General features: G+C 43.4%; 1 protein-coding gene across 9 annotated transcripts in view; it reads right to left on the reverse strand.

Annotated features, from left to right (window-relative positions):
* Positions 1 to 23,933, reverse strand: part of git2a (G protein-coupled receptor kinase interacting ArfGAP 2a) — a 90,043-nt gene that overhangs the window by 63,712 nt on the left and 2,398 nt on the right. For all 9 annotated transcript variants that reach the window (XM_043715516.2, XM_087999945.1, XM_087999948.1 and 6 more), the window contains exons 2-4: positions 9,319 to 9,452; positions 7,831 to 7,943; positions 4,398 to 4,503 (exon numbers count right to left, since the gene is read on the reverse strand). In XM_043715516.2, the coding sequence (XP_043571451.1) occupies positions 4,398 to 4,503; positions 7,831 to 7,943; positions 9,319 to 9,452 (353 nt within the window). The remainder of the gene's footprint in view (positions 1 to 4,397; positions 4,504 to 7,830; positions 7,944 to 9,318; positions 9,453 to 23,933) is intronic.

The following is a 23,933-nucleotide window of genomic DNA, read 5'->3' on the forward strand; positions in this document are numbered from 1 at the left end:
CCATGTCCTCGGCAGAGTGGGAGGGGGAGTTGAAATGTTGGGCCACGGGGCGGTTTGGTTGATTGATGCGGGTGTCTCGGAGATGTTCCCTAAAGCGCTCTGCTAGGAGGCGCCCAGTCTCCCCAATGTAGAGGAGACCGCATTGGGAGCGACGGATACAATAAATGATATTAGTGGATGTGCAGGTAAAATTTTGATGGATATGGAAGGCTCCTTTAGGGCCTTGGATAGAGGTGAGGGAGGAGGTGTGGGCACAGGTTTTACAGTTCCTGCGGTGGCAGGGGAAAGTGCCAGGATGGGAGGGTGGGTCGTAGGGGGGCGTGGACCTGACCAGGTAGTCACGGAGGGAATGGTCTTTGCGGAAGGCGGAAAGGGATGGGGAGGGAAATATATCCCTGGTGGTGGGGTCTTTTTGGAGGTGGCGGAAATGTCGGCGGATGATTTGGTTTATGCGGAGGTTTGTAGGGTGGAAGGGGAGCACCAGGGGCGTTCTGTTCTTGTTACGGTTGGAGGGGTGGGGTCTGAGGGCGGAGGTGCAGGATGTGGACGAGATGCGTTGGAGGGCATCTTTAACCACGTGGGAAGGGAAATTGCGGTCTCTAAAGAAGGAGGCCATCTGGTGTGTTCTGTGGTGGAACTGGTCCTCCTGGGAGCAGATACGGCGGAGACAGAGGAATTGGGAATACGGGATGGCATTTTTGCAAGAGATAGGGTGGGAAGAGGTGTAATCCAGGTAGCTGTGGGAGTCGGTGGGTTTGTAAAAAATGTCAGTGTCAAGTCGGTCGTCACTAATGGAGATGGAGAGGTCCAGGAAGGGGAGGGAGGTGTCAGAGATGTCCAGGTAAATTTAAAGTCAGGGTGGAATGTGTTGGTGAAGTTGATGAATTGCTCAACCTCCTCACGGGAGCACGAGGTGGCGCCAATGCAGTCATCAGTGTAGCGGAGGAAGAGGTGGGGAGTGGTGCCAGTGTAATTACGGAAGATCAACTGTTCTACGTAGCCAACAAAGAGACAGGCGTAGCTGGGGCCCATACATGTGCCCATGGCTACCCCTTTGGTCTGGAGGAAGTGGGAGGATTCAAAGGAGAAATTGTTAAGGGTGAGGACCAGTTCGGCCAAACGAATGAGTGTGTCGGTGGAAGGGTACTGTTGGGGACGTCTGGAGAGGAAAAAATGGAGGGCTTGGAGGCCCTGGTCATGGCGGATGGAGGTGTAGAGGGATTGGATATCCATGGTGAAGATGAGGCGTTGGGGGCCGGGGAAACGGACGTCTTGGAGGAGGTGGAGGACGTGGGTGGTGTCTCGAACGTATGTGGGGAGTCCCTGGACTAGGGGGGATAGGACAGTGTCGAGGTAGGTAGAGTTAAGTTCAGTGGGGCAGGAGCAAGCTGAGACAATGGGTCGGCCAGGGTGGTCAGGCTTGTGGATCTTGGGAAGGAGGTAGAACCGGGCAGTGCGGGGTTCCCGGACTATGAGGTTGGAAGCTGTGAGTGGGAGATCTCCTGAGGTGATGAGGTTCTGTATGGTCTGGGAGATGATGGTTTGGTGATGGGGGGGTGGGGTCATGGTCGAGTGGGCAGTAGGAAGAGGTGTCCTCGAGTTGGCGTTTGGCTTCAGCGGTGTAGAGGTCAGTGCACCAGACTGCCACTGCGCCCCCTTTATCCGCTGGCTTGATAGTGAGGTTGGGATTAGAGCAGAGGGATTGGAGGGCTGCGCGTTGAGGGTGAGAGGTTGGAGTGGGGGAGGGGGATAGACAGGTTGAGGCGGTTAGTGTCCCGGCAGCAGTTGGAAATGAAGAGGTCGAGGGCAGGTAATAGGCCAGCGCGGGATGTCCAGGTGGATGCAGTGTGTTGGAGGTGGGCGAAGGGGTCCTCGGAAGGTGGGCGGGGGTCCTGATTGTGAAAGTAAGCTCGGAGGCGCAGGCGACGGAAGAAGTGTTCGATGTCACGGCGTGTATTAAATTCATTGATGCGTGGACGGAGGGGGATGAATTGAGTCCTTTGCTGAGGACTGATCGTTCGTCCTCAGTGAGTGGGAGGTCCGGGGGGGATGCCAAGGACATGGAGATCCTGGGCCTCCTTCACCGCTGCTCCCTCACCGCCAGACGCCTGGAGGAAGAACGCCTCATCTTCCGCCTCGGAACACCTCAACCCCAGGGCATCAATGTGGACTTCAACAGCTTCCTCATTTCCCCTTCCCCCACCTCATCCTAGTTTCAAACTTCCAGTCCCCTTGACTTGTCCGGACTTGTCCGACCTGCCTAGCTCCTTTTCCACCTATCCACTCCATCCTCTCCTCCCTGACCTATCACCTTCATCTCCTCCTCCACTCACCCATTGTACTCTATGCTGACTCTCTCCCACCCCCACCCTCCCCTAGCTTATCTCTCCACGCTTCAGGCTCTCTGCCTTTATTCCTGATGAAGGGCTTTTGCCTGAAACGTCAATTTTGCTGAAGCTCCTTGGATGCTGCCTGAACTGCTGTGCTCTTCCAGCACCATTGATCCAGAGCAGAGGAATTCATGTCAGCAGTTTCCTAATGAGCCCACTGATAAACCAGACCAGTTATCACAGGGATCTGTAGAGGATTAACCAAAGGAGTCAACATCAGAGGACCGCTGCCCTGGGCTTGACATGTCAGCATGTATGTAATGCCAGATTCATCACCACACCGACAAGGTAGAGCAAAAACATCACCTGATCGCAACGCAATGCCATCCATGCTCTCGAAACCAAATCATAACATTGTCATCAAACCAGCAGATAAAAGGAGGAGCCATCACCATTCAGAAGAGAACAGATTACTGCAAGTGTACCGATAACTGAATGACCAGGAACACTACAGGCAACTACTTGCCAATCTGACCAACAGCACACCTGTGAACTAAACACATTGATCAAGATCTTTGATCCATTTCTTTAGCATCCCTGCGCATGTTCATCTTATGTACTTCTTGCTTTGGTGACTTCTACTGCCATCCAAAGATACACAAAGCCAACACACCAGGAATCCCATCATATTAGGCAATGGGTCCCTGTGCGAGAATCTCTCTGGCTATGTCGAAGGTATCTTGAAATCCATCGTATAGGCAACCCCCAGCTTCTGTTGTCACATTACAGATTTCTTACAGAAACTCAACACCCATGGACCAGTCAAACCGGGAACATTCCTACGCTATGTTCTTTGCGGCCTGCCATACATTATCGATGAAGATGAGCACCTTGCCAAGACCTTCCCCACACCTCCACTTCTGGCCTTTAAAACAACCACCAAACCTCAAACAGATCACTGTTCACAGCAAACTGCCCAGCCTTCAGGACAACAAAGACAACGACACCGTACAACCCTGTCATGGCAGCCGGTGCAAGATGTGTCAGAGTGTCAACATGGATACTACCATTACGTGTGGGGACACCTCCCACCATACTCACAGCAGGTACTCATATGACCCGGCCAACGTTGTTTACCTCATGACTCTTCAGGCAAGGATGCCCTGAGGCATGGTACATTGTCGTTGCATCTGCTCGGACTTGCCAGCGGATGAATGGATACTGCGCAATGATCACCAGGCAAGAGAGTGTTCCCTCCCAGTTGGAACAATTCACTGCATGGGACATTAGGCCTCGGACCTTCAGTTACCATCCTCCAAGGCGAACTTCAGGACAAATAACAACGCAAAGTGGCCGAGCAGAGGGTGGGAGCCAAGTTCGGTACCCATGGAGATGGCCTCAAGTGAAACCTTGGGTTCATGTCATACTACAGGTGACCCACTGCACTATACACTCTCACACTGATCCTCTCTCATATGCACACATTAGGAATAGAACCAGTCTGACTCAACATTGGGACACAGACAGACTTTAACCTTGCACCTTTCAATGCATTGGCTGAGCGGAGATGGCACCTATAGAAAACCTGAAGCCACCTTGAGAATGTAACTTTAAAGTAGGTCTGGAATTTACATATTAAAGAACTGAAACTAGCATATCTCTTCTAAAAGATGAAAGACTTCATCTAAATTTGTTTAATATCATTACATCTCCATGACACTAACTCTTTTGCTATAAATTCTGTGTCTTATGTTCCTATTCCCCAATCACCTGATGATAAAGCAGCACATCAAAAGCTAGTGCTTCCAAATAAACCTATTTGACTCTAACCTGGTGTTGTGAGATTTTTAAACTTTGCCCACCCCAGTCCAACATCAACACATCCAAATCAGAAGTATTTAATACAATAGCTAACATGATTATAGTGATAACATTAAACACTTCTATTGCAACAACACTTAATTCAGCCATTTACGCTGAATTGACTTAAGTCAACTTTAGCAACTTTGTTCCAAAGAAATATTTTGAATGTTTCATTAAGCTAATGCTTTTTCTTATGATGCTTACTTTGCTCAGGTCTTTGGCTGCAACACTATCATCCTCACGACATGGCAAGCGATGGACGAAAGCCAGCATTGAATATTTGGCTCTGATAAATTCTGCTTTACTGGGGCTGAATGGTGAAGAAAAAGAAAAGAGGGTGAGCAATTTGTTTGATAAGGCAAACGTTCTAAAAATTCCACAATGCACATTTATTGGGAACGAATAAGAGTTGATTTGTCAAGGGGCACGGCCTCATGAGAGATTTATGGTTATTTCAATAAGTGGTGTCAGCACGGAGAAATGAAACCTATTTCAGACAATCCAAGATATACATGCAAAAAAACTTAAAATAATGCTGTCTCTACTTTGCCTTAATTGTCATAGCTCCATCTACATAAAAGCTTCGGCTGCAATTTTTGAATAGAACACAACTTTATTAGGGTGACATTTCCTGTGTGTTCCATACCAGTTACTGCCCAGTACTGGAAAAAAGCCAACGTTCATGTGTGCTGGATTGACACAGCATTGTTCTGTGGCAATTGCCTTCCTATAATTGCAGTAATCCACCCTTACTGATGCATAGCTTTGTGCATGCAAGCAACTCACTAAGTACAGCAAACTTACGTTTTTCATGTGAACTTGGTGAATAAATGGTGACTAAACAATCATGACAACATCAGTGAGACACTTCTCCCTGCTCCAATCGCTTTTAGAGTTAAGACATGCAAAAGCCTGCAGTGGGATATACCAGAAGATAAGTGGTACCCATGGTACAAACCTAGTAAGAATTAAAATTTTCATGTTTAAAACAAGTGCCCATTTCCCACAACACATTTTGAGAAGGAGAAGAAAATTTACGAGAATACTTTCAGGGATTACAGTTACATAGTCAAACTGGAGGAGATGGGATTGTCCTCCGTAGTACAGGGTGGACTGAGAGAAAGCTTATGCAGTAAAAGATTGTGAAGGATTAGAGTAAATTAAGAGAAACTGTTTCCTGGATCACTAACCAGAGGGCTCAGATTTAAAAGGTGTTGGCAAAAGAAACAGAGTTGACATGAAGTAAAATATTTTGCTACATAAAATTGGCTGTGAGCATTGCCTGATCAGGTGCCAGTGGGCCATTTCCATAAAATTTTAAAATGAAATTGGATATGCATTTAGAGGAAAAAAATGCAGGGACACAGGGAAAGTGCAGAAGGATGGGATTGATTTTACTCTTTGAAAGAGCCAGTGTAGACTCAATTGGTAAAATTTCTGTGCTATAATATTCTACAATTCTCAACTAGCTGTGTTCACACAAGCACTTTAAGGCCTTTCAACAAGAAGTCAAGATGCTATATAAAAATTTAAGTATTTACATGATTCATTCAGACTTGTACAGACAGAAGACAGTAGGTAGAAAACTATCAGACTTCATTAGAACTGAAGCCAGATCCTACAGCTAAAAGACCAATATATAATGTGTCTTATGATTCTGGAGAGGTCAGGACAGATTGACTTGATTAGGATAGTTTTTACTAAAGTTCAGACAAGTGAGGGTGGATCTTATGGAACCTTAAATTCTAACAGAACTAGACAGAACTAACAGTCCAAAAATGTGCAGGTTAGGTGAATTGGCCATGCTAAATTGTCCGTAGTGTTAGGTGAAGGGGTAAATGCAGGGGAATGGGTCTGGGTGGGATGCTCTTTGGAGGGTCGGTGTGGATTTGATGGGCTGAAGGGCCTGTTTCCACATGAAGTAATCTAATCTAAAACTAGACAGATTAGATGCAGGGAGGAAGTTCCCAATAGTGGGTGTATCCAGAACCAGGAGTCATAGTCTGAGGGGTCGGGGTGGACCATTTAGGACGTAGATGAGGAGACATTTCTTCGCCCAAAGAGTGGTGAGCCTGTGGAATTCATTACTACAGGATGCCAAAACATTGAATGTAATCAAGAAATGGCTAGATATGGTACTTGGTTTTTGATTAGAGTGGTGCTGGAAAAGCACAGCAGGTCAGGCAGCATCCGAGGAGCAGAAAAATCGACGTTTCGGGCAAAAGCCCTTCATCAGGAATTCCTGATGATGGGCTTTTGCCCGAGATGTCGATTTTCCTGCTCCTCGGATGCTGCCTGACCTGCTGTGCCTTTCCAGCACCACTCTAATCTAAAATCTGGTTTCCCGCACTTCTGCCTAGATATGACACTCGGGACTAATGAGATCAAAACTTACGAGGAAAACGCAACATTAGGCTACTGAGTAAGTCAATCAGCTATGATTAGGATAAATGTCAGAGCAGGCCAAATGGCATATTCTATGCTTTTCTATTTATTTTAAATCAACAATTATTTTGCTTTTTAAGTGGACTTACTAAAAGCCATGTAACATTCTGCAAACATTTTGATACTGGGCCCTAGCATACAGAGTTGCTCGCTGTAACATTATTACAGTACAAGTTTTCTGCAACTAGAGATTTTGAAAGGTTTTGAACATGAATTGTTCATTCCACTAAATGACTGATCAATCTTCCTCATTTTTGTTCAGCTGACTTTCACAAACCTCTATATGGCTCCATAAATATCTTCCCAATTCCAAGGGTTGGCTTGTGGCGAGGGAGACATACAATTTTAATTCCTGCTATTTATCAAAAGGTTAATTTAATCATTTCATAGATCGATTTATTTTCACTTGTGAAATGTTGGAGGATCTGAGCTACAGCGAGAGGCTGAACAGGCTGGGGCTGCTTTCCCTAGAGCGTCGGAGGCTGAGGGGTGATCTTATAGAGGTTTACAAAATTATGAGGGGCATGGATAGGATAAATAGACAAAGTCTGTTCCCTGGGGTCGGGGAGTCCAGAACTAGAGGGCATAGGTTTTGGGTGAGAGGGAAAAGATATAAAAGAGACCTAAGGGGCAACTTTGTCACGCAGAGGGTAGTACGTGTATGGAATGAGCTGCAAGAGGATGTGGTTGAGGCTGGTACAATTGCAACATTTAAGAGGCGTTTGGATGGGTATATGAATAGGAAGGGTTTGGAGGGATATGGGCCGGGTGCTGGCAGGTGGGACTAGCTTGGGTTGGGATGTCTGGTCGGCATGGACGGTTTGGACCGAAGGGTCTGTTTCCATGCTGTACATCTCTCTGACTGACTATAAACAGAAGTCTGAATTTAATTGCACAACTGAAATTAATCTAAATTTTTCAGGGCAATCATAAAGTATCTTCTATTGCACTACCAACTGATAACAAAGAGGACACTGAAATTTTAGATGAGTACCAAGAGAATAAGATTTATAAGATGGGATGGTCTAAAAAAGCTTCCCATTGAAAGTACTCAGCATTTCTGGCAGCAACTGTGGAGGGAGAACACATTTCTGATTCACTGACCCAATAACAACTGAAATGCTAGAGATACTTATTGTAAATTCAAGCCGTGTATCAAATAGAAGTATAAAGCAGGATTTGATATACTTACTGCACTTTATCTTGAGGGCTGGCCTTGCGCTTTCCACTCATTAGAGAAGTAGGATCCAGTAACGAATGCTCCCAGATTGAATTGGCACCATTGCTAACAAGAGTTTGCACCATCTGAAATTTTAAAAAAGTTTTTCTTTAAAAGCTAGACTGGAATACAGTATCGACATTAATGCTTTTACAAATGATGGCACGTCTGCCGTGGGCATTTTCTTCCATTCTGGAGAGATTAAAGAGTTAGATTATGAGGGAAATAATAGCTAAGTAGAGCCTAAAATATCACAAGCTGGCTTGAAGGGTTGGGTTTTGGAAATAACCACAGTTGGACTCATAAGTCACTACCTTTAGTGAATTAATCCTTGTAACTTGCAACAACAGCACGATGAGGGTTACAGTTACAACCCTGATCGGAAGCCACAATAATTATGCTGGACTGATCTACAAGGTTAAGGCCTCATGGATTTTTTTTTAAAACCAAGCTTGACATGATCCAGCAAACCAGTAACCTCATAACTGTGTAAAGTGTTCACATACTCGTCAGACAGAGCATAAAATGAAAAAGGTATGTCATCAAGAAGGAGTGCCCAGTTTTAGCACTTCAAAAAGTTAAAAATGATCCTAGCACAGTAAAAATTAGGAAAGCTCAGGAAGATGTGACAACTCAATCTCTAACTAGGATCTATTTACTTTCCATGAAGAGGATTCCATGTTTGAGATTTTTTTTCTCTTACCCATTTTCCTTTTTTACTTCTCTGCTTGGATTACAAAAGATACACAGTGATTCCACAGGAGCCACATATATTGCTTACATCATGTTTCCATTAATTTTCATTCATCTCAAGTTATTGCTGAAGGATTATATATCAATGAGGCAATAGCACTAAAAACTGCCTTTTCTAAATGGTGAGGCCCACAAAAGTCAACAAATGGAAATATAAACAAATAGAATTGAGCAATCTCGACTTCCCAGTTCATTGAAGCCATGTGACCCAAGTGCAGTAGGTCCAATCCCTGCATGTCTCATCTTAGTCAACCTGGGTGAATAGATAAATTGTTTCTTGATCTGTTAAGAATGCTGCTATCAGCCACTAGGAGTACATAATGATGCACCCAAATAAGTCCCTATTTCAATTTTTATACATTTATCAGGAAATGGCCATCCCTTTCACTTGGACGGTGAGATCAGATGGAGCAAATAGATTATTATGGCCGTAGAAATGCATTTTATCAATCAACGGCTAGAGTTCTCATTTTCAGAGAGATATTGGCTAAAACTGGCTTCAAACCTTCTTCCCAACTTGCACTTCTCAGCAGATTACATGGCTGCTGATGGCTGGAGAGCAGCATGACTATAAGATTCAGCCTTATCGGACTGAATATGCTATGAAGGCAGATATCAGGCAAGAGGAGGAACTCATCTAGCTCCCCTTTGAACTTCTGCAGCAAACCTATATTCATCAAGGAGCCAAGATTACAAAATATTCCTTACCTGCAGCAGTGTGGGAGGCCATGGTGTGTGTGTCAGGTGTCGTACCTGAGAGATATGCCGGCCCAGACTACGGTGTACACTGCAACAGTCATCGCAGATCAGAACACCCCTGTTTATGGATGCCCAGCGAGGATCTGGAATAGAAGCAATTCAGGTCTTTCTTTGAAAAATGTTACCTTATTTTTCAAAAATCTTGACCACACCTCAAACAGCAAAATGCTCCAATAGCAATGCAAATGTTTTCCATCTATGCTATGAAACCGATCTTACAGACTTGAACTCCTGATTCTGAAGAAAGCAACATAACATTAAATGTCACGCTTCAGATATATTGTTCCATCATTTGGACATTCATAAAACCCCAATTTTAAAAGTCTATTTTTTGGAGGGTGGAATGGGATACCAAATAAAATGGCAGGAAGACAGTCGAATAATGCCCTCTTGTATCTCAATCCGAAGACAGCAGATTCTCAAGTTTAGCGTTAACAGGCATATTCTTTAAAGGAGAGAGTGAGGACTGCGGATGCTGGAGATCAGAGTGAAGAGTGTGGTGCTGGAAAAGCACAGCAGGTCACGCAGCATCTTAGCAGCAGGAGAATTGATGTTTTGGGCATAAGTCCTTCATCAAGAATGAGGCTTGTAGGCCGGTGGCTGAGAGATAAATGGAGGGGGAGGAGTGGTTGAGGTAGCCGCGAAAGCCATAGGTGGATGAAGGTGAGGGAGGTAGTGATAGGTTGGGGCGTGTTGGAGCTGATAAATGGGAAAGGTGATGGACAGGTCAGGAAAGAGGTGCCGAGTTGGAGGCTTGGGACTGGGATAATGTGAAGGGAGGTGAAATTAAGCTGGGGGAGGGGTTGGAGTGGAATGAGGCGTTCTTCCTCCAGGCATTGAGTGGTAACGGTTTGGCAGTCCCAGATGTTCTCTGGGATGATCCACAAGGCGGCGACCCATCTCCCTGACGTAGGGGCCTTGGGATCCTGCAACCACATGGCATAAATGTGGATTTCAACAGCATCCTCACTTCCCCTCCTCCCATATTATCCCAGTCCAAAGCCTCCAACTCGGCACTGCCCTCCTGACCTAGTCATCACCTTTCCCATCTATCCACTCCAACACCTCCCCCAACCTATTGCTTTCTCAGCTACCTTCACCCCAACCCCACCCACCCAGCCCACAAGCTTCATTCCTGGTGAAGGGGTTAGGGTCCTAGAGATGCACAGCGCGGAAACAGACCCTTCGGTCCAACTCGTACATGCCGACCAGATATCCCAACCCAATCTAGTTCCACCTGCCAGAACCTGGCCCATATCCCTCCAAACCACTTCTATACATATACCCAACCAGATGCCTTTTAAATGTTGCAATCGTACTAGCCTCCACCACATTTCATACACGTACTACCCTCTGTGTGGAAAATTAGATTAGATTAGATTAGATTACTTTACAGTGTGGAAACAGGCCCTTCGGCCCAACAAGTCAACACCGACCCGCCGAAGCGCAACCCACCCATAACCCTACATTTACCCCTTAACTAATACAACAGACAATTTAGCATGGCCAATTCACCTGACCTGCACATCTTTGGACTGTGGGAGGAAACCGGAGCACCCGGAGGAAACCCAGGCAGACACGGGAAGAACGTGCAAACTCCACACAGTCAGTCGCCTGAGGCGGGAATTGAACCAGAGTCTCTGGCGCTGTGAGGCAGCAGTGCTAACCACTGTGCCACCGTGCCACCCACTGTTGCCCCTTAGGCCTCTTTTAGAGCTTTTCTCTCACCCTAAACCTATGCCCTCTAGTTCTATACTCCTCGACCCCAGGGAAAAGGCTTTGTTTATTTATCCTATCCATGCCCCTCATGATTTTATAAGTCTCTATAAGGTCACCTCTCAGCCTCTGACGCTCCAGGGAAAACAGCCCCAGCCTGTTAACTTCTCCCTATAACTCAAATCCTCCAACCCTGGCAACATCCTTTTAAATCTTTTCTGAACCCTTTCAAGTTTCACAACATCTTTCCGTTAGAAAGGAGACCAGAATTGCACGCAATATTCCAACAGTGACCTAACTAATGACCTGTGCAGCAGCAACATGACCTCTCAACTCCTATACTCAATACTCTGACCAATAAAGGAAAGCATACCAAACGCCTCCTTCATTATCCTATCTACCTGCGACTCCACTTTCAAGGAGCTATGAACCTGCACTCCAAGGTCTCTTTGTTCAGCAACACTCCCTCGGACCTTACCATTAAGTGTATAAGTCCTGCTAAGATTTGCTTTTCCAAAATGCAGCACCTCGCATTTATCTAAGTTAAACTTCACTCCTCTGCCACTCCTCAGCCCGTTGGCCCATCTGACCAAGATCCCATTGTAATCGGAGGTAACCCCTCTTCGCTGTCCACTACACTTCCAATTTTGGTGTCATTTGCAAAATTACAAACTGTACCTCTTATGCTCACATCCAAATCATTTGTATAAATGATGAAAAGTAGTGGACCCAGCACCAATCCTTGTGGCACTCCTTGTGTGAAAAATAACCCTACACCACCACCCTCTGTCTTCTACCTTTGAGCCAGCTTACACCTGAAACATCAAATTCTCCTGCTCCTCAGATGCTGCCCGACCTGCTGTTCTTTTCCACTAACATATTCTTTAAAGGGACCACAACATAATTTCACTGTATAGTACAAGGAGCGTTAACCTGCTTCTAATTTGTATCATCCAGAAGCATTGCTGAAAACAAATCTTAATCCAGTCCCCAAGTGACAATTTCACAGCACAAACTGACAAAATTTAGCAGTGCTAGTTCAGTTCGCCCACAGAAAGAGAACTAATTTAAGAAATCACTAAATAAAAGGAATCAAAATAAGTTCTGCTTTTAGTCTATAAAATATATTTTCGTAAACATGAAGAAACAATTATTGGTGTACTAGCAAGGAGGCTCAAACTGTGAATTATCATAAACTTGCTTAGTTTTTGAAAAAAGTTTGACATTGCTACTCAATGCTGAAAAATGTGTTGCTGGAAAAGCACACTAGGCCAGGCAGCATCAAAGGAGCAGGAGAATCGACATTTCGGGCATAAGCCCTTCTTCAGGGATGAGGAGGGTGTGCCAAGCAGGCTAAGATAAAAGGTAGGGAGGAGGGACTTGGGGGAGGAGCGTTGGGAATGCGATAGGTGGAAGGAGGTTAAGGTGAGGGTGATAGGCCAGAGAGGGGGTGGGGGCGGAGAGGTCAGAAAGACGACTGCAGGTCAAGAAGGTGGTGCTGAGTCCAAGGATTGGGACTGAGAAAAAGTATGGGGGGGGGGGGGGGGGGGGGAATGAGGAAGCTGGAGAAATAAATCTGCATTCATCCCTTGTGGTTGGAGGGTTCCTACTCAATACTAAGCAACATTTTAATAACACTCCATACAATCAATGCAGCACATCATTCGAAATAAAGATGTAGGAAATCTAATAAAAAATTTCAAAACTACATTAAATGCTCTCATTATCCATGACACCACTTAATTCTCTCCACTTCATTAGAAGAACCTTTGCAATAAAACACCTCTAACAGAAAAGGTTACAGAGTATACCATTGTTAGTGAGGGGGAATAAAAGACATGGGTATATTGTGAAAATGGAAATTAGCATCAATGCTCAACGTAGTCAAGTCAAAATTTGTGATGAATGACTCAATACAACCTCAGAAAAATATAATTACAAAAGAGGGGAAAAAAGATCTACTTGAGCACAAGTCAAAATCTCATTTAGTTTTCAACTGAAACAAATTCTGTAGGTTTTGGCACTACTGACTAATGAGATTTCACCGTACAAAATAAAAACAAGTTCCAAGAATGGATTCCAGTTCTTTTCCAATACTAAAAAGAATAAAAAGTGGATGAGAAGGGTGCCTGTTGTCATAAGTTACAGAAGATATTTTGGATTTTGTCCGAGATGCTCAAATTTATGAGGACTAGCAAATCAACTTCAAATCTTGCATTTGGAGGCCTGCATTTTTTGCAACACACGTACACAGCTCCCTCACCACCTCCTAAACAATATACTGAACATGGTAGTAAAGGTTACCAGAATTGATATTGTGCTGTGAACTAAAGCAAAAGACAAAAACAAATAAGAAAGTCATTCCTATTCCTTACTCTGACTCCTATTACAAATAATCATTTGTAAAATTGAGTAAAACTTATTACAAAAAGTATTGAACAGGAGGTAAGTGTTTATATAGATTTGATAAAAGCTTCAATTTACGTTACAAACTAAAATTATTAGGAGTCAAACCAGGTTTACTATATTCACTTCTGTTTGATGTGGGCCAGCTGAGAGAACAGGGGAAAGAGGGGAAAAGTAATTTTACTTAGTTTCTCAACAGAATCACTCCAAAAGGAGCAGCTGGGAAATGCATTATTAAATCTGTATATTTTAAAATACAGATGCTGTTTTGAATTGTCCTTTGATTTCTCAATTTAAGTATTATGCTTCTGCTGCTTGGAAGGAGATGTCACAGGTTTGGGAGGTAATGTTGAAAAAATTGAGTTGCTGCAATGCGTCTTGCTGGTGGTAAATATTGTTGCCAGTCAGGGGAGGAATGAATGCCTAACATGTTACCTTATGTCTCATTCTTTTCTGCTCGTTTTTATAAAAATGTTACAGCTATGTGTCGTAAGATGTCCCAAAACATTTCATAACAAGAAGCTTCATCTAAACTGGGGTTCAGGGAGAATTAGAACAAGAGTCTAGTTAGGTTTCCTAGGAAATATTTTTCATCTTACATCATTTATTAAACTTGCCTCAATACACATCAATAGTTCCACAATAGCCTGGTTGGATTCATATCATATTGTTCTAGAGAATATACTAGAATTCTTCCTCGTGACTACCCCTGTCAACTTGATTTATACAATTTACAAGAAGGTTAAAGTCACCCACGATTAATGTACAGTCAGCTCTGCTATAACACGGTAGTTCCGTTCTCATGCAATGAGAAAATCGCATAATAGCAGCATCATTTAAACTAATGGTACCATGTTATAACCAATATCTGATTTAAAACTGTGCGCTTTGGAAAGTGTCCCCAATTCATCAATTGTTTGCGCAAATTCACATTAACGAAATGCTGAACAACCTGTACTGTCTTTCTTTACATGTTTTCATTATCTCCTGATTTATTCTGTCAATGAGTGTGCAGGGGCAAGGGTGTGGGGTCAGGGAGCACGTGGGGGCAAGAATGTGTAGGGTCAGGGACAAGCAGGGACCCCAGCAGGATCCCCATGTTGCAATGAGTTGTCTGCTGATTTCTTTGGAATCCAGCTTCTGAACACCCTTCGAGTCTTTACCAGCCTACTTTTACAGCCAGTTCAACATAATCAACCCGTGAGGTGATCAGTTGACCCTGCATCTTACTACAGTGCCTGAATACTGTTGAGCCAATTGTGGACATTGGAGGCATCTGCCTGCAGCAACTTCAAAATTTATTTTAAAAACCCTGTTCAGCCATGTTGTGACACACCTCTTGCAGCAATTGGGATTTGAACCTAGACCTTTTGACATCTCAGTTAGCTGGACAGCTGTTTTTTGATGCAGAGTAATGCCAATGGTGTGGGCTCAGTTCCTGCACCAGCGGAGGTTACCATAAAAAAAAAATTCTCTCAACTTTTGAGGTATGGTGACCCTCAGGTTAAATCATCACCAGTTGTCACTATAATGAGCATGCAGTCTGATGATCTGCAAGGACTATGGCAGCACGATCGCTCAGTGGTTAGCACTGCTGCTGCACAACACCAGAGACTCGTGTTCGATTACTGCCTCAGACAACTGAGCGTGGAGTTTGCACTTCTCCCCATGTCTCGGCGGGTTTCCTCTGGGTATTCCAGTTTCCACCCACAGTCCAAAGATGTACAGTTAGGTGAATTGGCCGTGCTAAATTGCCCATAGTGTTCAGGGATGCGTAGGTTGGGTGCATTAGTCAGGGGAAATGTAGAATAGTAGGGTAGGGGAATGGGTCTGAGTCGGACTCTCTTCGGAGTGTTGGTGTGGACTTGTTGGGCCAAATGGCCCGTTTCCACACTATACAGATTCTGTGATTACTCCTTCCAGTGTTTTCTATCCTCCACCAAATGGACTCTACACTTTCCAATCCAAAATTTCTAGTTCCATCTTATTCTAGTCCCAACAAACAATGCTACCCACCAGCTTTTCCTTACTGCCTGTCCTTTCAAATATTTGAGTCCAGTTTCTAATTTCCTTGTAACCATGTCTCTGTAATGGCTATAAAGATCATACCTATTCACCTGCGTTTGTGCTGTTAAATAATTAGTTTTATTCCTAAACACTATGCACATTCAAGAGCAGAGCTATTAATTTTGCCAGATTACCATTTTCCCTTTTTGACTCTGTTTACTGTTGTTTTTCTATGTTTGTAGACTGTCCCTTCCTGTCCTTCCCTTGCTTTATTCCCAATATTGCTATCCTCTCTTGCTTCCATATTGTCCTCTGCCTCCCCTACAATTAGTTTAAGCCCTCTCTACAACTCTGGTTATATGAACCGTCTACACACTAATTCAAGCTCAGGCTGTGTGAAGCACAACAAAATGGAACAGTTTCCTTCTACCTTAATACAACATCCCACAAATAGAAATCCATTCTACCCACAGCAATTTTGGAGCTATGCATTTAACTCCCTGATTTTGTTTAAACCTGTGCTAGCTTGCCCTTGGCTCAGGTAATAATCCAAAGATTACCTCAGAAATTCTGCTTTTTAAATTTAACTCTTGGCTGTTCAAAATCTCAGCAAAAACTCCTTCCCAGTCATGTTAAAGTCATTGGTACCCACATGAATGTTGACAACTAGACCCCACACCTCCCATCTAAAGTTAAAATGAATTGAATTTATTGTCACATGTACCGAGGCACAGTGAAAAGCTTTGTCTTGCAAACAATACAGGCAGATCACATAGTTAAGTAGCATAGATAAGTAAATAATAGGTAAACAGCAACAAAAACAAAAACACAGGTACAGGCTAATGTTAAAGAGTTTGACAGTCCATTCAGTATTCTAACAGTAGGGTAGAAACTGTTACGAAACCGGCTGTTGTGTGTGTTCAGACTTTGTACCTTCTCCCTGACTTTAGAGGTTGGAAAAAAACATTACCAGGGTGGGATGGATCTTTGAGAATGCTGGCAGCCTTTCCTTGACAGCAGGCCTGGTAGATGGATTCTAGAGATGGGAGGGGCCTTTGTGATTGCTCAGGCAGAGTTCATCACTCTCTGCAATCGTCTCCAATCTTGAATGGTATAGTTGCCACACCAGGTAGTGATACAAGCTCTCCTCCAGCCCCAAGGAAATATCCTTAACACTGGCACAGGACAGACAGACAGTGTTCGAGATGCCCCCCAACTTACTACTGCAGAGAACAATAAGTATTCATGCCTTTACATATACCGTTACCTATCACTATTACAATCCTATTTCCTACCCCTCTACCAAGGTGCCATGGTCAGTATGTTCATCCTCCCTGCAGTCTCCACTCTCACCTGCATAACCTGAATCTCAACTGTTGGAGAGTTGCAGGGGCTGAAGCTCCTCAACTGCAACCTACTGATTCCTAATACCTGCCTCACTTGCAATTACACCCACCTATCCCTGATCACAGACAATTTTGAATTACCTAGCCTGAGGGACATGAAAGTATTCGGGAGTAAAGTGTTCAGGTCACTTCCCCCTTTCCTGATGTGGCACGATGTTTGCAGCTTGGATTCCAGCTCCTCAAGTCAGTTGCAACAATCCTTAAGCTGCAAACATTTATTACAGAATGTATTTGCCCCAAGTCACATTGGTGTACCCCAGCTTCCCCATGTAGCAGCAGCCGATTCTAATATGAACAGGACACAGTTTTGATTAAGAAACAATTTAGTATTCCCACTGTGAGAAAGAACAGCTTTGCGCAAACACATGGTATCAAAATGTTCAACTCCATTTAATAGGTGTCTGTTTCAATCTATAGGTAACTCCAGCAGATAAAAACACCTTTAATTTTTCAGCGCCCTTTCAATGCTTCTGTTCTATCCCACCACAACATGACAACTTTTCATGCAATGCTGCTGCATTTTGACACCTCAATAGCACTAATGACAGGTTACATCACAGGCATTGTATTTTAATGAAGTATTAAACTGAGGTACCATTAGCCTACTCAGAGTCAGAAATGATTGGGAAGTGCCAGTGTTGGACTGGGTTGTACAAAGTTAAAAGTCACAACACCAGGTTTAGTCCAACAGGTTTATTTGGAAGCACTAGCTTTCAGAGCGGGAAAGAAAAGCTGTTGTAATGTCAGTGATGTTGTCTGACAAATGCCATATTAAACAGAGACACTTCCTGTTTATTGTTCTAACCACTACCACCACCACCATTATAACAAATTAACACATTACTTGCGAGAGAGAGACAAAATTTGCTGTGAGGATGCTGCATTTTCTTGTAGAATAAGAGTGATTACATTTTAAACAATTCATCTATTAGATGCCTTTCGGATACCATGAAGATGCAAAATGTATTACATATATGCCAATTTTATTTGCCAGGTCAGTCTGTACAATCCCAATACTGAATCCAAGATATTCAAACCAAAGTAAGTACAGGAGTTGTATAGAGTCACACCACGTCTGTAGATGAAACAGGATTATATTTCCCAAAATCCACCAGTTTGAAAACAATCCTTGAAACTTTGTGGAGTAAAATATAGGTGCACTTCAAATCTTGTGCTGCCTACAAGTACATTTGTGTTCATCTAAATAATTTATAAACATGCTTCTCCATTTGGCACAAAGGCAAATTCTGGTAACCCCAGTTCCATTGAAGATGTTGGTATTCTTGATGTTAGATTTGCAGGACTACTGTTGATTCTGCAAATCAATGCCAATAACACACTGTCAGTCTAAATGAGCCCTGAACACAAGAGAAAAAGAAATAATTCTTCATACTGCTTATGTGATAAAACCATGAGTTTCTGCAAAAATTAAATCAGAAAAGTCCCAGATTTGATTTAGCACAACAGCTTGGGTATCCAATCAACCAGGATAACAATTTGTGCTACAATTCAATTTGTGTCCTCATGTGGGAGTGGAAAACTGCCAGGATACTTGCTTTTCATAGCTATTTAGTCACTTCCAAGTGTGCTGAACTTGGAACAAGGTTAGGCTCAGCAGCAATTCCCACTCACTAATGTCCTCTGCTAATACTCACAGATCAATTGTCAGAGACCTGATACATCACAGGTAGCTCTTAGTCCATTCATGTTGGGATGGGAAGAGTTAGCAAAAGAAGTGCATGATGTTAGGAAGTCACATGGTTTTGTGAGTCAAACACCAGCCCCAGTGTGATATGGTCTGAGGGTCTTGCTATGTTAGCTCCCATTACAAAGACTGAGTTTTTGTTGAGACAGATGTTTTGGATATTTTAAACAACATGCAACCATGATTTCTTAAAATATTCATAGATTTCTGTGTTATTTGACTTTTGCTGTTCTATTAATTATTGAATGAATGGGAAAATGGTGAAACGGCAAAATTAATAGTTCTGCTCTTGAATGTGCACTGCCTTCATTACATTGCAAAGGAGTGACTAAAAGCAAGTACCTGAAAACCGAAGTATCACATTGATTAGATTAGATTACTTACAGTGTGGAAACAGGCCCTTCGGCCCAACAAGTCCACACCGACCCGCTGAAGCACAACCCACCCAAACCCATTCCCCTACATTTACCCCAGCACCTAACACTACGGGCAATTTAGCATGGCTAATTCACCTAACCTGCATATTTTTGGACTGTGGGAGGAAACTGGAGCACCCGGAGGAAACCCACACAGACACTGGGAGAATGTCTGTGTGGAGTTTGCACAGTCGCCTGAGGTGGGAATTGAACCCGGGTCCGCATCTCTTCCACTTCCCGCTCCTCTGCCCTTGAGCCCCGCCCCTCCAACCGCCACCAGGACAGAACCCCACTGGTCCTCACCTACCACCCCACCAATCTCCATGTACAGCGCATCATCCGCCGTCATTTCTGCCACCTCCAAACGGACCCCACCACCAAGGATATATTTCCCTCCCCTCCCCTATCAGCATTCCGTAAAGACCACTCCCTCCGTGACTCCCTCGTCAGATCCACACCCCCCACCAACCCAACCTCCACTCCCGGCACCTTCCCCTGCAACCGCAGGAGGTGCAAGACTTGCGCCCACACCTCCCTCCAAGGCCCCAAAGGAAACTTCCATATCCGCCACAGATTCACCTGCACCTCCACACACATCATCTATTGCATCCTCTGCAACAGATGTGGCCTCCTCTATATTGGGGAGACAGGCCGGCTACTTGCGGAGCATTTCAGAGAACACCTCTGGGACACCGGGACCAACCAACCCAACCACCCTGTGGCTCAACACTTCAACTCCCCCTCCCATTCCACCAAGGATATGCAGGTCTTTGGACTCCTCCATCGCCAGACCACAACAACACGACGGTTGGAGGAAGAGCGCCTCATCTTCCACCTAGGAACCCTGCAACCACAAGGGATGAATTCGGATTTCACCAGTTTCCTCGTTTCCCCTCCCCCCCACCTTGTCTCAGTCAAATCCATCGAACTCAGCACTGCCTTCCTAACCTGCAATCTTCTTCCTGCCCTCTCCGCCCCCACCCCAGTCTGACCTATCACCCTCACCTTGACCTCTTTCCACCTATCGCATTTCCGACACCCCTCCCCCAAGTCCCTCCTCCCTACCTTTTATCTTAGCCTGCTGGACAAACTTTCCTCATTCCTGAAGAAGGGCTTATGCCCGAAACATCGATTCTCCTGTTCCCTGGATGCTGCCTGACCTGCTGCGCTTTTCCAGCAACACATTTTCAGCTCTGATCTCCAGCATCTGCAGACCTCACTTTCTCCTCATTCACACAAGAAATCAATTTCAGACGGATTGGCAATCTTACCAGTTTTTAAGGTCAATATGGATTTATAATGAAGCAGAATTCCAATTCAACACACCAGGGCATGAAAAATAACTGGAATGTGTTCAGCATCTTAAAGACTAACTTAAAATTATTTTCAATTTTGCAAGTCTCAATCTTCTGCCATGTTATACTACTAAGAGATGGCTAATGACAGATAAATAGCTTTTCGCCCAAATCTATAAAAGTATTAAATCCATTTTTAAATAAATTCTTAAGGGACTCAAAGAGTTACAAAAATAAAGTTGGAGAAACTCAGCACGCATGACAACACCATGCAGAGAAAACAGAGTCAACGTTTTGGGTTCAGTGGTGCTTTTTCAAAACTCTAAATTAGTTAGATGATTTTTGAATGCAGTTCTGCCAGAGACTCTTGGTTGAAAGACGATTCTGCTTAACTACAGTTTGAGAGATCATATTTGATATAAACAGCTAGGAACATAAAATTCTGCAGTATTTCAAGTCATCCTTTTATAACTTTCCAGTCAGAATAGATTGCAACATGTCTGAGATCAATCAGAGAATTACATCATCCTCCAAAACTTTTGTCAATTGCTTCATTGTCTGACAAAAAAAAATCAACAAGTGGCTTTTTGCTATGCTTTTGGCAGTGCACAGGTTCTGTCGAAGCTAAACTTTAATTGAACAGTTTTATCTAAAATCTCACCTGCTACAAGTTAACACATGCAGTGAGCCTTTACTTGAAGTGAATTTACTGATCTAAACTTTTTTTTTCCCTCTTCCAGCTCAAAGCAGTGTTAAAACACCAGATATGTTTTGGTGCTGGAAAAAAAAACTAATTTGCACTTAAAAGGCATACCATTTATTGTACCTATCAGAAAAATAAAAAAATGCTTTGTCAGTATCAAGCAGATGCATGGGAACACCAACAAGTTCCACTCCAAGCCATACACCATTATGAACCATATTGCAATTTGTTCACTGAATGAGTCAAAAATTTGGAAACCTCTGTCTATTAGCAATGCTTTTATCTTGTCTCACCATAAGAGGTAGATCAGTTCCCAACAAACTGTAGTGGACCTCAAATACTTTCTACATTTTTGACCACAATTTGGAAGAACACCAGTTAATAATAATTGCTTAATCTCTTGAATTGTGAAAGAACCATGATATGAAAAGTTCACATAGTCATAATTATTTGTTGAAATTCAAATGAAACACTGGAGAAACAAACCATAGCAAGTTCAAATCCAAAGCCTAAACACAAAACCTAAAACTGCTGTACTGAGGGAATGCGGCAATGGCAGACTGCGCCTTTCCATAAACTTTAGAAAGAGGCCCAACTGCTTGCTCACTTGATTGTCAAACTGCAGAGGAGTCATCCCCAGTGTTTTGATTAATCCTAGTCCCAAGAATCCATGTGGTGTAAAATTCCAAGCAGTGGAATGTGGTGAAACGGTTAAAAATTATGTCCCAATACATGTGTGAATCTAACCGGAATGGAGGTGTTGCTTAGTCCCGTGTGAATCTTATTACACACCTCCCCGTGTGAATCTTCTTATCTGTATGTAACCAGAATGGAATGTGTTTTTTAGCCTTGCTCTGCTGTTCACATGAATGTTTATATCTGGAAAAGAGTATATCAGCTGGAAAAGTCTCCAGTTCGGTGAGTCTGCTCCGGGGTTACGTTTAACCGCCGAGCGTGGGTTGTTGGCAACTGCTCTACGAGAACTGACGGCTCCCAGTTCCGGTAACATGTAGAGTGAGTATAAGCCAGACCCGTTGGTTGTGGCGACGCTGCGGGGAATAAAATGCCCATATTCTAGCAGACTCGCCTCTTGGTCGTTTGTTCTGTGTCAGACTACTCTCCTACGAACCTGACCTTGAGAATTTTTTAAAACAATCCACACCACAGATTACTTGACCATTATCACTTGATGTAGAAGAGAGCTCACCGAGCGCAAAGTGATTGCCATGTTTCCAAAATTACAGTGGCTACATCATTCATGGGTTCTAAAAGTGCTTTGTGACAGTCATCAGGAAAAGTACAACATAGATGCAAGACTTTATTCAAGGCAAAACGTGGCTGTCAGAAGTAAACTTAAATTCAGTCAAGACATCGTGAACTTATTTAAATGGAAAATTAAAAATAAACAATGCAATGTTGTTTAGACAATGGGACAGATAATAGAGAGATAAACAATAGTCACAAAACAGCAGTTTTCAGATGACTTTCAGAAAGGGTCCAAATGACTATCGTCGTAAAGCTGTACAGCAAGGAAACAGATCCTTCTGCCCAATTCATCCATGCTGACCAGATATCTTTAATTTAGGCCCATTTGCCAGCATTTGGCCAATATCGCTCTAAACCCTTCCTGTTTATGTACCCATTTAGGTTCTTTTTAAAGTACAGTAAATGTATCAGCCTCCTTCACTTCCTCTGGCAGCTCATTTCATGCACGCAGCACCACCAATGTGGAAAAAGTTGCCTCTTAGGTCTCTTTTATATCTTTCCCCTCTCATCTTAAAGCTATGTCCTCTAATTTTGGACTCCCCTACCCTGGGGAAATTGACTATTCACCCTATCCCTGTCACCCTTGATTTTATAAATTTCTTTAAGGTCACCCCTTAGCCTGACACTCCAGGGAAAATAGTTCCAGTCTATGTAGCCTCTCCCTATAGCTCAAACCTCCAACCCTGGCAACATCCTTGCAAACCTCTTCTGAATCCTTTCAAGTTTAACAACATCTTTCGCATAGCACGGAGACCAGACCTGAATGCAGTAGTCCAAAATTGGCCCAACCAATGTCCTATACAGCTGCAACATGACATCCCAACTCCTATACTCAATGCAATGACCAATAGTAGAGGATGCTTAGCTGCATGTACTGATTTCACATGGAAAAGTGTTGCATACATTTTCAATTGAAACTTTAAAGGCAAAAATCAATTATCTTTTGGTTTGTGAACTGCAGCACTGTTGAAAGATAAACCAGTCACTTCCACAAAAGGACAGAAAAACTACATAAATATGAATTAGGAGTAGGAAAGTGTGCGTGAGGGACAGAGTGACATTCTGCTATTCAATAAGATCATGGCTGTTCTGATTACTCCTAATAACCCTTTATCTTCTTGCTTATTAAGAAGCTACAAACCACTCCCTTGAAAATATTCAAAGGCTCTCTTCTTCAAAAGATGGATAAGCAGAATTACAAAAGCACTCAACCCTCAAAGATTTTGTTTGGTCAGTGTTAAGTTGCCAACCCATTGTTTTTAAAGCGCTGACCTCTTGTCCTAGAATCTCCAACAAAAGGAAACATCATTTCCACAGGTACCCCTCAAGACCTGCAAATGCTGTTAAAGTATAAGTCATGCATACAAGTCAATGCACCAGCCAGCTGAGTACTGCTTATTGTTTACAGTACAAGCTGGTATATATTTGCCTTAAGACTCTCAGTATGTTGATGGAAAACCTAACTTTGTCTTAAACAAAAGACAACTGAGCCCACAATAGTTTCACACACTGCAAAGGAAAATAAAAACACTGACATATTCACGTTTGTCCTTTCAAGCTGTACAATGTTTGCTGGTAATTAATCTAGTGAAAATAGATACAGTCAGCCATTATCTAGGCAGTAAACTGTATACTAGTGCTATC

The sequence above is a fragment of the Chiloscyllium plagiosum genome, unplaced genomic scaffold (assembly GCF_037043375.1).
Source record: "Chiloscyllium plagiosum isolate Xiang-an unplaced genomic scaffold, Cpla_swu_hap1 HiC_scaffold_24, whole genome shotgun sequence".
Classification (NCBI taxonomy): Eukaryota; Metazoa; Chordata; class Chondrichthyes; order Orectolobiformes; family Hemiscylliidae; genus Chiloscyllium; species Chiloscyllium plagiosum.